Below are 14,980 nucleotides of genomic sequence, written 5' to 3'. Positions count from 1 at the left end.
CGATTCCACCCATCACTATTTGTATAAAATCTACACTTTGTCTTGAACGGATCTCCAAATTGAAAAGACAAAATCACAGCCAATGTGACGTGCTCTCCATAGTCAATGTGACGTGCTCTCCATTTTTGTAAATTGATTTTTTAGTAAAGTAAATGATATAGTAACTCTGAAGTGAAGTATAGGAATATTTTCAAACAATTGTGAATTGTTAGAACACTTTTAAGGGACATATGCCTAGCTTCCTTGCTTTAAAAGAAAACAAAAGTGGAGTCTACTTTATAACAACATTAATAAAGAAATATTAAAATATTTACAAAGCTTTATAATACTCTAGAGCATTAATGGTACCTTTCAAAAATGTGAAACATAAATTTCATGATCAATCTATCTAGGTTGATTTAGATGGGCAAGACAATTAATCAATATTTGAATTATTATGTAAATATCATAATTTATTATTCATTAAAACACGAGAAAATATATAATATTCTAAAAATATTTATTACGTAATACCTCCGATTAATGTTATATTTTTTGAACCTTTCTCATTTTTTTATGTGTCAAGACAAATGGCGAATTTCCATAAACGTGTATTGATCGGAAGTAACATTTGTTTATGTACTTTCTCGTGAAGCAAATAGTTTAAAGTACGTTTACTTGTACTACTTTCTCGTGAAGCAAATAGCTTAAAATTTACTTGTGGCCACGGCATCATGATAAATTCTTGGTGTAATATATAGATACTTCGTGGCCAACCTAGTTCTTTTGGCCACAAAACCATTTTTTTTTTTTTTTTTTTGGGTGCTTAAAAACAATTGTTCACGGACTTATGCCGGCTCACAAATTAAATTGTTTTTTTGCATGAAAAATATACTTTAATCCACAAAAATTTTCATACCAAAAAGTCTAATTTGTAGTTGTAGCTAGCTTGTACATCTATCCATTACATGTTTCAACTACTGCCAACAGAAGAATTAAAAGTAGTTTGATAATCAATTAGAAATATGCACAATATATGAAAAATCTCCAAAAGATTTTGTTTGGTTAGATTATCTAAGGTCACTTAACCCTAATGCGAAGGAAACTTCACGAAAGCTTTTGTACCGTGTTACTACACTACCAACCCTTAGATAAACCAACTAAAAAACTATACGCGATATGCATCATATATATATATATATATATTCAAATATATAGTTGGTGAGTGAAATCGTACCAGTGTCTAGTGACATCATTTCGCATGCGATTCAGGTAATATTATTATATGTAGAGATTGAATACATTATTTCGGTATTTCCTAGGGATACTATTTATAGTATGATGTAATTCTATACGTATGTGTCAACAGTAGGTAGTCGTGAGTTCATTTTCTTGAATTGTTTCATACATATTTTATATGTTTAATCTTAGAAAAAACATACTCGATCAATTAAGAGATGAAATGACACAATTAAGTCATTGCATTGTCAATTCTTACAGCTTCACCAACGTGGCCCAAAGTGTTGTCCCTATAATTTGTTATTTTGTATATATATATATATATTATTGTATGTAATAATTATGTGGGCTTCATGAAGTGGTATCAAACTGGTTGATATATGTTTATCATGTTACAGTTAATAAGATCTAGAAACCATGGGAGCTAGTGTGGGTTGTGTAATTAGCTTACCAACCAAAAAGGGAGAGAAAAATACTAATATTAATAATATAATCACATACATTGTATCTACTTCATTTTCCTGCTAGAGAAGTCTGGACTCTGGATGATTTTTAATATTTGTTGGATTGGATATATATATATATGTAATATTTCCATATTTTTAGTACATTGAAGGATATATATTTCTACATTTAAATAAGCTAGCTGAAAGATGTTATACATTGACAATGGTTTGGCAATTAATTTCCAGCAAAAGGGAGGTAGAATTAGTTGAGATTTAGCAGATCACAAATGAAACTGGTTCACGTAGTCCATTCACAATGGCAAGATTATTCTATTATGATTTGAAGATCACTCGTTTAAAACGGAAAACAATTTCTCTTCATACAGATGTATATTATGTACAAATGATCCTTTTTAGACTTCCCTAATAACGGAGGATGACGAACTGGAAGCCATTTGAGTTATTTTTTCTTTTCTTGAAAAGTCTGGAAAACAAATCCAATTCAGCACAATAATTGTGGTGATCAAGCAGGCTAAAGACAACCACATGCAAAAAAGCAGAGAAACTCGAAGTTTCGAGCTCTGGAGACTTCATCTGTCATTCAACCATTAATGAACAAATATATGTTCCCTGATATACAAGTAAATGTTGCAGCAGTGACCTCTCTCTCTCTCTCTCTCTCTCTCTCTCACACACACACACACACAGTAGGAAGCTGGAAGTTAGAGCCACTTGCATATGCGTGAACAATATAGGTATTTTGAATTATGTGACATGCAAGTTGCCATAATATCAATCAACAAATTAATGAAGCCAACTAAGAATTAAACATCACCAAGTGGCTTAAACTTTACGTTATATGGAATGCTTTTGATAAATGTGGTTGTAATGCCATCCTACCCTCTAATTTCTCATTAAATATTGTACAAAATTTGACAAGCAAATTAATTTGACAATGCCTAGCTTAAATTAATCAAAGCAATTATAGTGGTGCCTTTGGTATGGTGGTTTTGGAAGCAGAGCATAGATTTCAGACAATTATATATGTTTGAACATTTTGGTTAGGCATTAATTTTAATGTAAAGACCCCACAAAATGGTACCTTAATTTTAATAACGGTTATAGTTAATCGAAAAAGTCACCCAAAATCGAATGGGTTGGTTGGAGTGGTAGTCACTTAGGTTGGGTGTTTCTTGTAGTATCAGTTGAAGGCTCGAGCCGAGGTGAAATTTCGAACCTTACTAACTTGATCCGTGTAGAGAGAATATTATGCACAATGTCCTGGATATACTAGTTACTTTGTAAAAAATAAATAAATAAAAATAAATAAATAAATAAATTTTACCCGAATGAGAAGTGGAAGGGTTCCCATCCATACAATTGTCTTTACATTTGAACCTTCAAATATCAATTGCAGTATTATGTCTTGACATAACAAATTGTGTGATACAATATTTTTCTAAATGCATTAACATGAATATAATTATTATGAAAAGGGGAAATTAATAAAATGACATAAATAATCGATTCATTGACTAATTTTCATCCACATGATCTTTAATCCTATAGCAAATCAAATTTGTGACACGATATTGACCAAACAAGTTATATGCAGGAAAAAGGACTTTCTAGTTAACATAAGAATTAAATCATTTCATTGGCAGTTTTGAAATCCTTCACTTTTATGTCTATATTGATCATTTTCAATGTAGATTAAAATGGTCCTCTTGGCTTTTAAAAATGTTTTTGGCTGGTGTAACATCTAATCCATGTTTTTTTAAAAAAAAATTTTGGTTAAAACATCTAAATCCATGTTGATTTCCAAGTCATCCACAAAAATGGAGATAAATACAATAATAAAATAGATCATTTTCTAAACAGAAAAAAATGAGTTTTTAATGTCTGTCTCTAGAAAATTGACAAAATTTGGTAGCAGCCATTCCAAATGCTATTTAGACTAACAAAATTAAATGATTTATAGATCATTATGCTTTGTTAACCATTCCACTTTAAGTAACGTTTTTTAATAATAAAAATATCATAAAATGTCATTGAAAGGTAAAACATCTATTTTCATATTAATTTTATATTATTAAACTTTAGAACAACAATTTATTATTATTTTTTGTTAATGACATTTGATTAAGTATATTTTTTTTTTAGAGTTTGATTTAAGTTCTTTTTTTTTTTTTTTTTTTTTTTTTTTAGAATATCAAAATAATAAAAGTCAACATACTACTGTGTGTAACATATAAAATAATATATCTGATGGATGATGATAACATAATGCAAATTGGACAGGCTCGATAATCGCCTAACATTTTATATATTGTAATTTATTTTTTTAACACAACTTTTTATATAATCAATCATGTTTTATGAACTCTTTAAAATTAGGTATAATTTGGCAAAAAAAAAAAGAAAAAGAAAAAAGGAAAATAATTGGAAATATTTTTATAAAATTCCCCGTGTCCTTCCATTCAAAATTTTTATAAATTTATAAATATAAAATTTTATAGGCCTAATATTTGTTTAAGTACGACTATAATGGCCGACATCTTATTCCTGTGAGACACCCGACAATTTTGAATTTTTTACTTTCTATTTTGCTTGATTACATACTCGCATCGAACGTACTCGAATTCATATAATAATAGCAAGTGTTTTTCCACGTAATATGTTGCTATAGTTGCAGTAGTCCATTGGATCTGAACCATGGATTAATCTAAGGACTTCAGAGATCTTATCCTGAGGTCATCTGTATGCAATCAATTTGGAATTAGATTAGGTCCACCAAAGAAAAATATCTCTGTGCCTGTGCCAAAAAAGAACATACGATCAACCCACACACACACACACACACACACATATATATATATATATATATCTATATAGCATACGTGTTTATATATATTCACATATGCGTGTGTTATTTTTCTCTAGGAGAAAACGAGTGATAGGAAATTGAAACTCTGCGTGATCATTTGTGGACGACCTAGAGCTTCCAATTTGTCAATAGAAGCGTCCTTTTCTCTCCCATCTCATGTCTTTGAAAATAAACCCATTATTCAACTCTATTGAGAATTTGATGAGAGCTTAAATTTTCTGTGAGAAAGAGGAGAGCTATAAATGTGAGTTGGGTTATGTGGTTTCTTTTCACCTTCTCTTAACGACTAAACGTACATATAATCCTGCCCTTCTTTTATTTGTGTGTGTGTCTGTGTTTGTGTATATAGGCATACGTGTTTATTATGCGTGTACGTTTGTGTTGTTGAAGCTAACCCCATCTTTGGATCAGAAATCAGAGAGGGTCTCTGAGTTTTGTGTAATAATCAATGGAGTTTTATGCATACCCATCTCATACTTTGCCTTCATCTTCATCTTCATCTTCATTTTCATTTGGGAATTTCGTCGATAAGGTTAAAGACTTTTTCTGCTTTGCGGTTTCGGCCATTATTGGGAACATATTCTCTGCCATATTCACTTTCTTCTTCGCATTAGGTGCGTATCTTTTTTTAATTCCTTCAATTTCTGGTTCGAATTATTCTTTTTTTTTTTTTCCTTTGCCCCTTCTTTTGTATGAGTTTTGTGGTGAATTCTGTGGCTTTCTTGATCAAATGCCAATTGATTCTTGATATGTCTCTGTTTCTGTGAATGGGTTTGCTAAATTTGGAACTGGGTTGGGTATTGTGATATATGTGTGTGTATATTGGGGTTTGGTGATTCGTGATGTTGAAATTGTAATATTATATTCGGATCTTTTAAGAAAATAAATAATTTTTCTGAGGTTCTAATATTTAAGGGCATAAATCATAATTTTATTGGATTTGAACTATGGTGACAGGGGGAGTTTTCATATGAACGAAGGGTTTGGGTATTAATCGTCAATTTGTTGTTCAATTACGTATAGAATCGGGGAGGTCTTATTTAATACCTTAGCTTTTCTCTTTTCCCTGTAATTGATACCTTAGAGCTTGAAATTTCAGATATTGACTGCATTACCAAGGAAGCATAAGTTTTTTTCTTGAAATTGAAACTAATGAAGGAATTGGCCTTGTTGGTGCAGTGGGTACTTTATTAGGAGCCATGACTGGAGCTTTGATTGGTCAAGAGACAGAGAGTGGGTTCATTCGAGGGGCTGCAGTTGGAGCCATCTCTGGAGCTGTCTTCTCCATTGAGGTTTTCGAATCTTCGCTTGTCCTCTGGCAGTCGGATGAATCTGGAATCGGGTGTCTCCTCTACTTGGTGAGCAATTTAGCTTCCCATCTAATTCATTCTACGTTTGGATTTTCGTTTCTTAGTTAATTAATCTTGATTTTTGGAGAAAGAGAGAAAAAAAAAACTCAACAGTGGTTTTGATATTCAAGCTTCACTCAGCTTTGTAATACTTTTGACCCCATTAATGATATCTTTTAAAAATGTCCAGATTGATGTTATTGCAAGCCTTCTAAGTGGTAGACTTGTTCGTGAGCGGATTGGTCCGGCCATACTAAGTGCAGTTCAGAGTCAGGTATTTTGTAACACAATTACCGGCTGTTTAAAGCTTAGTAAGCAAGGCCAACACTTCTCAAAGAAAAAAAAGTAAGCAAGGCCAACATCCCCCTTTCATTTGCTTACAATTTCAATGTGTTTAATCAGATGGGTGCTGTTGAATCAAGCTTTGAGGACATCCCGAATATCTTTGATACTGGGGGCGCTAAGGGTTTGCCCGGTGATTCAGTTGAGAAGATCCCGAAGATAAAAGTCACTAGCAGTAACAATGTAGATGCTTCTGGGGAGAGAGTCTCTTGTTCAGTGTGCCTGCAGGTACTGGCATAATTTTTCTTGTGACTAATCATTCTTTATTTTTTAGGCGTGTATGAGGTTAAGTAGTTATGAAGATACTCGGCTAATCCACATGTTGTTTGTTACATATTCAGGACTTTCAGCTCGGAGAGACTGTTAGAAGTCTGCCCCACTGTCATCACATGTTTCACCTACCTTGCATTGATAAGTGGCTGGTGAGGCATGGTTCGTGCCCATTATGCAGAAGAGATCTGTAATTTTTGTTTTCTGTAATTTACAGGACGCTATGGGTTCATCTATTCCTTGTTAGTATTAACCTTTAGGATCTGTGTATTTTTCTTTTAAACTCTCAATTATACTAATTTCCGGGACGGCCTTATGTAATTATATTGTCAGCTGGATCATTGTACTCGATCAGCATGTTGTATAAAATTTTTGAGATATAATAGTTCTTGTTTGGGTCCAACTTTTATTTCTTTCAGTTTTTCTCTTGGTCTATAATTTCCAATTTTGTTGAAATGTTGTTTTGCCCTTCTTATGTAGAATGAAGCTACCACCCTTGAGCATGATCCTATATGCTTTGCAGTTCTGACAAGGGAGGGCGTAGTTTCCGTAAAGGTGCTCCATTATCTGATTGTTATTAGAATATCTATGCAGGAAGATCGAATTGGGTAACCATGCCTTTTCTCCCTTACTTTTTGATGTGAACAGATTGATCCAAATTGGGTCTAGTTTTTTTTCTTTCTATTTTTTAGGATAAGGTGCAAATTAGGTTTAGTCTTTTTCTTTTTTCTCTATTTTTTGATTAGGTCCAAATTAGGTTTAGTCTTTTTTTCATTTTTGTGATGGAAGCAATGTCCAAATTAGGTTTAGTCATTTTTGTGATAGAAACAATGTCCAAATTAGGTTTAGTCTTTTTCATTTTTGTGATAGAAACAATGCCCAAAGTAGGTTTAGTCGCTTCCTCTAAGCAAGATAATTAGGTCACCATCTGCTGAACTGCTTTTTTGTCAGTTGGAATCCGCTTCTAGTATATGTCTTAATGGCTTTCAAACGAGCATCGAGTTTACATCAGTATTTCAGAAACCAGTTCAATTTAAAACCAAAGTGTTTTTTGGTTGCTGAAAATCTGCTTCTAGGCTCCAATAGGACTCGGAGGTGATTAAGTTGAGAGGTACTCTGCAGCCACAAGGCATCATGCTTCTACATGTCCAACCATTAAGCTGTCTTCAACTCTTCATTGCATCGGAATATAATATGTTTCATTGTGTCTGTCTTCTTTTAGTGATCAAAATGTTGACAATGGGTTTGCTGGGATTTCTTTCCATGTTTTGTCTAAATAGACTGTGTGTTGTGACCAAAATAGTTCCTTTATGGGGGCCCTGAGAGAGGGTCCTTCAAACTTCCACCCCCTGTCAAGACCTGCTCCAACATTGTGTGGATATTGTCTGTATGCACAAATCGGCTTTGATATCATACATTAAGATCTATCCACTCTCTTGTTCGTTTTGCACCCTTTATGTGCTAACGGCTCTACAACAACGTTGTGTGGATATTGTCTGTATGCACAAATTGATATCATATGTCAAGATCTGTCCACTCTCTTGTTCGTTTTGCACCCTCTATGCGCTAATGGCTCTACAATAACGTTGTGTGGATATTGTCTGTATGCACAAATCGGCTTTGATATCATATGTAAGATCTGTCCGCTCTCTTGTTCGTTTTGCACCCTTTATGCGCTCTCGACTCTACAACATATCTACACAAGTAGGAAGCATCCCCTTATAAGGGCCAGTGTCTTCTCCCCCTAGACAATGTAAATTGTAGATAACTACCGGTAATTATGAAGTCTGGGACCACATCATGCACACGCAGAGGTGGGTGGTGGATTGCATTGAAGGAGTGTGTAAATGATAGGGCATGGTTTGTAACTCAGTTTTAAATATGTCAGACGAGTAAGCTAGAGAAGGACAGGTAGATTTCAACTGAGACCCACAACACAATGTCCATAGAGTATAGACGGGCTTGATCTTTTTAGTCACACTTCAACAATGGTGTAAATTCGACAGGACTGGCTCGTACTAACCAGGGTGTTTTTAATGCTGCAAGAAGTGGATCGAGGATTGTGATTTGTAAAATGTGAAAGATACGAGCGAAAGATTTCAGAAAGACCTAACCGTCTTATCATGCTTTTTAATATGAATCTCAATCCCCTCATGTGAAGGAAATTTTTTGCGTTCGTGTTGTGGCTGCATGTAAATTTATCATTTTTGTCGTACAAGTACAGGAGGATATAGGAAGAATTTTTGAATTTGAAGATGTTCAAACAGGATATTATTCAAATAGAGGGAAAGCACATGCTTGCAGGATGTGTACAAAAGGAATAAATCTATTTGCTTTTGGTGATCATGCGAACATTTGTACCATTAATTTGGTTGGACGCTATTGCAAGTCATTCCTTAAAAGCACCCTCTAGTGTTCCTGTAGTGGATGACACCAAACATGGTGTATTAATCAAAATGTGTTTTATATTTCATAGAATATATTACAGGCTCACCATAAGTGATTTAATATATATCACTGTTGTTGTCTTGCTCCAATAATTGGCAAGTCAAGATAGAAAAAGTTATTGAGATGACGTGCATCCAGAAAAATGGCCAATAATATTTATAGCCACCAATGCCCATTCTTCCTTGAAATATTGCATCTAATCTAATACACACTGAAAAAAAAAAAAAAAAAAAAAATCCAATATTAATTGCCATTGTATACAATATAACTAGACAATCAAATGATCAAGACATTACTTCAACTGTCGATGAATCAACAATAAACAGTACTTTGAAGCTTCCAAATTAAATGTGCATTATAATTTAGGACCACTTGTGTAATCTTATCTCTAAAAAAAATAATAAATAAATAAAAATTGTTTAACTAATTAAATGCTAGGACTTGATGCTTCGTTTTCTTTCTGCATCAGTGCAGCTTTAGCAGGATCAAATCTTACTGTACATAGTTGGAATTGATACAACTTGAACCCAATCTATAGATTGATTCTTGATTTTTTCATATAATGTTGGGTTGGGAATAAAAAACACCTTTTAGTATGCATATTATATAGGGCATCTAATCCGCTGTAGGTTCTAAAAATCCCCTAGCGTTCATTTTTTGGACGAACAAGAGCATCACATCATTCGGCCATTAATGAAGCAATGAAAATATTAAAGTGCCTTTCTCAAAACCAGCTACCATTCAGTTTTAAGTATTTAGTAAGGGTGCAAATGGTTCCGGTTTTGACTGGAACAGTTCACAACGATTTTTAAAAAATGAAATCGAAACCGGAACCAGATTAGAATCGAACCGGAACCGAACTGTTTTCTACGGTTCCAGGAGAACCGGCTGAAACTTGCGAACCCGAACTGGAACAGCAGCGATGGGATCATGGGAACTGAAAAAATGGGTTTTATGTTTTTGAACAATCTGAAATGATATGCCGATATGGGTTTTGAACTTTTGATCTTGCAAACACTAAACAGATCTGAAATATATGGGTTTTGAACTTCTGATTCTTGTAGATTTTGTAGTTTACAATTGCAGAGAGAGAAAGAGGGGCAAGCAGCGATGGAAACTGAAAGATATGTGTTCTGATTTTTTGGACAATCTGAAATTATATGCCGATATAGAACCAAGTAAATGGGACATAAGATTGCATCAGTACAGATACATAAACTGAAATATATGGGTTTCGAACTTCTAATTCTGGTATATTTTGTAGTTGCAGAGAGAGAGATGATTCTTGTACATTTTGTAGTTGCACAGAGAGAGAGAGAGAAGTTCAGATCTGAGAACGAAAGGTAGGATTTGTGCTTTGTATACATAAACTGAAATATATGGGTTTCGAACTTCTGATTCTTGTATATTTTGTAGTTGCAGATAGAGAGATGATTCTTGTAGATTTTGTAGTTGCAGAGAGAGAGAGAGAGAGAGAGAGAGAGGGGTTCAGATCTGAGAACGAAAGTAGGAAAACTAATTAAATATATATATATATACACACACACATACGGTTTCGGTTCCTACCAGTTGGAACCGGAACCGTACATTCACGGTTCCGGAACCGTGAGAACCGGAAAAAACGGTTCCAGTTCCCACGGTTCCGGTTCTTTTATGCACCCCTAGTATTTAGTACCATTAATTAGTCATGTGGCACACACATAGCTTTGTAATCATACTTTTCTACCGGTTCAGTGCAGATAAGCCCTTGTTTGCAATATTTATTTATTTTTAACGGACTTGGATACCCAAAATAAATAACAGGGTTGTTATTTGCACAAAAAGTAAACCTTAGGGTGTTTTATATACTTAACCCTATAATCTTCTGCAGTTGGTCTGTGTTTTGGTGCATCTCTGGTTCAGATAACTTTGCTGTGCTATATGCAGATTTAGCACTACTTGACCTTATTAGAAGAGAGATCCTAACCCATGCCATAACATATTGTGATAATTTCCTCATGAAACACGAATTTAGCAGACAAACATAGTGTCATACATAAAATGTTCGTGTTAAGATATGAGTGATAAGACCACTTCAATCCTTAATCCCTGGGAATCTTCCATACCACGACAATCCATGACTAATGGAGCCAAAATTAAGCTACAGAAGTTCATTGTCTAAATTGAAAAACAATTAAGTTGATATAAAGTGAAACAAGTTGGAGAGCATGTAATATGATTCATATCGGCCATGACTTGGCCAATTTGCTATATTTTATCAGAATGGTGAACATTTAGTCCCATTAAAATATCAACTATAGAGCTCAACATCTTGATATCTACATTTTTGGAATACTATGTTGTCGCTTATCGGGATTAATCATTATCTTAGCATGAATACATTAAATTACTGATTGATGAGGTAACTTTCAGTAGGTGGTCCTTTGTGGTATGTCATATATATGACATTGACATGGTCTGTGGAATTTTGGAATAATTGTAACTGAACTTGCTGGTTCTCACTTTTTTTTGTTGTTCATGATGTTTTGACCTCATATGTGGAAGACCTATGTTCTATTTGTTAGGAATTAATGCATTTTTTTTTTAATGTAAAAACATTTGTAGAATCAACCAAACCTTTTTATCTTTTTTATGCTGAGCAGATGCAGATATTAGTTTATATGCATAATTCATGTTTACATGTCTCTTTGGATATATATGCCGCCCAAAGAGTGAAGACTAAGTCACAGATTATGGAGAGGATTCCATATGAATATATATATATATATATATAGAGAGAGAGAGAGAGAGAGAGAGAGAGAGAGAGAGCCGGCGACATATCTTATGGCTTGACATACATCACTGACTATATCCTTCTCACCTCCTCGTCTTCTCTGCAGTCGAACAACTTCATGCATAGGAGAATGTGTTAAAAGGCTAGGGCTGATGGTTATAGCGCAACCGAGAATGAGATGAAGTACTGTGTGATTGATTTAAGCATGTCATTTCGATTGCTTGGGCAATTTTAAGTTGCAAACAGACACCCTATGGAAGGAGTTTCACCGGGGTTAGCTCCTCAGTCGTTACCAGATCAAAATAGTTCAATTCTTACCAAAAAAAAGTTATGGGGAGGATTTATTATTGGCATATTAACTGTGCTTGTTGGTGCCTTCTTATTTTTTTGCATCAAAAGGAAGCTCTTTGCAAAATGCAGGCGACGCTGGAAGCGAAAAGGTTAGTCTCTCGACACTTATGGGAGGAATACTTTAAATGGGCATTTGAAATGATCTTTGTAAAAAAACCTAATTTTCATTGTGCAAAAGAATAAAATATAGTGAATGTGAAATGAATTGTAATTCAAAGTCTCCGACTAAATACCTCTTTCAACACCCGAAGTTGCAAAAAAAATCCAACTTTTTTCCACTGATATCAGACATTGTTAGGAATTAATTCAGTAGTGTTGAGTTGGCATGAAGGCAGTAGACTGAACCATGACCTTAGAAATAAATGTTAAATATATATGTAGTTCTTTATATTCTTTATCTTCAAGAACTGAGCAATTTTGATGGGGAAAAAAAATTAGGAAATTTGGATGCTGAAAAAATATCTTTGAGACGATTCCAGTTGGTAGAACTAGAGAAGGCCACCAACAACTTCAGCCAAGATTGCTTGGTAGGCTCTGGTGCATTTGGAAATGTCTACAGAGGAACATTGGAGGGGGAAGGAACTATAGCAATCAAGAAGGCCCGCGCTGATTCATACACGAGCACTGAAGAATTCAGAAATGGTAAGCCTCAATAAGTTACATTTCTGCACTAGCCAATAGGTATAACAAAATATCTTTTCTTTTCTTTTTTCTTTCTTCTTTCTTTCTTTTCTTTTTTTCAAAACAAGCTAAATATATATTTGATTTTACTGTGATTTTCTTGGTTCAGAGGTGAGGTTACTTTCAAAAGTAAAGCACAGAAACCTTGTCGGTTTGGTGGGATTCTGTGAAGAATCAGGTATGGAGATAACCAAAAATTTAGAACTTGATTACATGTATACTAATGATGGGAAACATTGACAGCAATGGAAATAGTATTAAAAAAAAAATTCTATATGAAGACCATCTTTGTAAATACATCATTTCAACCATCTTAGTATATGACCTACACTAGTTTTGTGCATAAGATAACAGCAAATTATATCCTTAATCATTTGGCTTGATTTTTCTTCAAACAGGTCCAAAAGGGGCAAAAATACTAGTATATGAATACGTATCAAATGGTTCACTACTTGAATACATTACCGGTAAGTTTCAACTTCTTAACCCTCCTCAATGAATTATGGTTTGTCCAATTTTCTAATAGTGATTGCATAGGAAGGGGAAGAAGGAGCTTAACTTGGAGGCAGAGAGTAAAAATAGCTATTGGAGCAGCTAAAGGTATATTTCTCTCATGTAATCACCATGGCCTAATAAATCCAATCAAACGACTGTCTAAGTGATACTAGAATGAATTTTTTACAGGCATAGCTCATCTGCACGAAGAGATCAAACCGAGCATAATCCACAGGGATATAAAACCAAGCAACATCTTGGTAGGAGAGGGGTTCGAGGCCAAGGTTTCAGATTTTGGGCTAGTAAAATTAGGTCCCATTGGGGATCAATCACATGTCAGCAGCCAGATCAAAGGAACACCAGGGTACCTTGACCCTGCCTATTGTTCAAGCTTCCATTTGAGTCCATTTAGTGACGTGTACAGCTTTGGAGTCATACTTCTGCAACTTGTTGCTGCTCGGCCTGCAGTTGATACGACTAGAAATCGTTCTAAATATCATATCATTGATTGGGTAAGTGAAAATAGGCCACATTTTGGCACATCAGTGGATAACATCACCTAAATAAGTTCCTTCGATAATGTCTTTGTTAAAATGCAGGCAAGGCCTAGCTTGGAGCGTGGCAGTGTCGAAGACATCATAGATGCTAATCTTCTATTAGAGCCTTGCAACATGGGAATGATGCTGAAGATGGGAGAACTCGGTCTAAGATGCGTGGTGAAAGTGCCCAAAGAGCGGCCTACCATGACTCAAGTGTGGCAAGAACTAGAGGCAGCCCTGCATTCAGCAGACAACATCCACGGACACCCTTCGAGGGGATCTCATCGATCAACGGATCATGGGAGTTTTGGGAGATCAATGGATCTTGATTATTCGCAGAACTCTGTGAGTATAGATGGCGTCGGACTTCAAAGATTTCATGTGGAGATGGACACCATCTCTTTTCAGAGCACAAGTTGAGGTGCCTAGAGCTAGAGGCTAATAGTGTAAGCACTGACATTGATAACAACTACTTGAGAGGAATAAGTGAGGAACACAGAATCAGCTTGGATGAAGATTTCACCATACCTCGTTGATCAATTGTGTTTCTTTTTCTTATGAATTGTAAAGAGATGATTGATGTGGATTGTTTTTTTTTTATTATTATTTGTATTATTGAATTGTCCACTCTATATCAAAATCTTTAAAAGCGATTGACCTATGAGTAAGTAAATCACATTGTTATGAATTTTTTTTAATCCTAACTACTGAAATGCACCATCTTGTTCTATTTGAAGAAAGTTTCAATGTTCTGCACCTATCCAAATAATTTAATCAAAATCAGAATGTTGAAGATGTCAAACTAAAGTGAATATTTAAGCATTTTTGTCAAACTTCATTTAATCAATGTTTTGTTCTATATCGTCTTTACAATAACTATTGTGAACACAAAAAAATTGTGTATCACATATAAATAAACAACAATGCAAAATTAAGTCTCATAGTTATTGCCATTCATGAACATATTTGTTGCATGTGTGTAAACTTTACTAGATTAAGGACATAATTGATATTTTATTTGAAATATAAAAGGAACATTGATTGATACATTTTGCAGGTTTGCTTTTAGTCCAAGACTTGGGCAACGCCAATACTCCATTGTGACACGAAGATCACGGGTTGAAAAACAAAAACAGATTTAGTAATAGCATACATTTCACCCTTTTCAGACCTTAAGTTCA

The 14,980-nt window shown here is 34.4% G+C and overlaps 1 protein-coding gene and 1 pseudogene across 1 annotated transcript; both read left to right on the top strand.

Annotated features, from left to right (window-relative positions):
• The first annotated feature begins 4,588 nt into the window (after positions 1 to 4,588).
• Positions 4,589 to 6,915, top strand: LOC132284360 (NEP1-interacting protein-like 1). The gene is made up of 5 exons (XM_059786463.1): positions 4,589 to 5,165; positions 5,731 to 5,909; positions 6,091 to 6,174; positions 6,303 to 6,470; positions 6,584 to 6,915. Exons 1-5 carry the CDS (start codon positions 5,000 to 5,002, stop codon positions 6,704 to 6,706), a joined length of 720 nt encoding a protein of 239 aa, XP_059642446.1. The 5' UTR covers positions 4,589 to 4,999; the 3' UTR covers positions 6,707 to 6,915.
• A 4,838-nt stretch (positions 6,916 to 11,753) lies between these two features.
• LOC132284713 (probable serine/threonine-protein kinase PBL25) lies at positions 11,754 to 14,419 on the top strand (annotated as a pseudogene).
• Positions 14,420 to 14,980: the final 561 nt, after the last annotated feature.

Source organism: Cornus florida, unplaced genomic scaffold (genome assembly GCF_030987335.1).
Source record: "Cornus florida cultivar Cherokee Brave unplaced genomic scaffold, ASM3098733v1 CherokeeBrave_3.0.0_Hap2_Chr11, whole genome shotgun sequence".
In the NCBI taxonomy this organism is placed as follows: domain Eukaryota; kingdom Viridiplantae; phylum Streptophyta; class Magnoliopsida; order Cornales; family Cornaceae; genus Cornus; species Cornus florida.
Note: the sequence above shows the minus strand (reverse complement) of the source record. Positions and strands in the feature narration are given on the sequence as shown.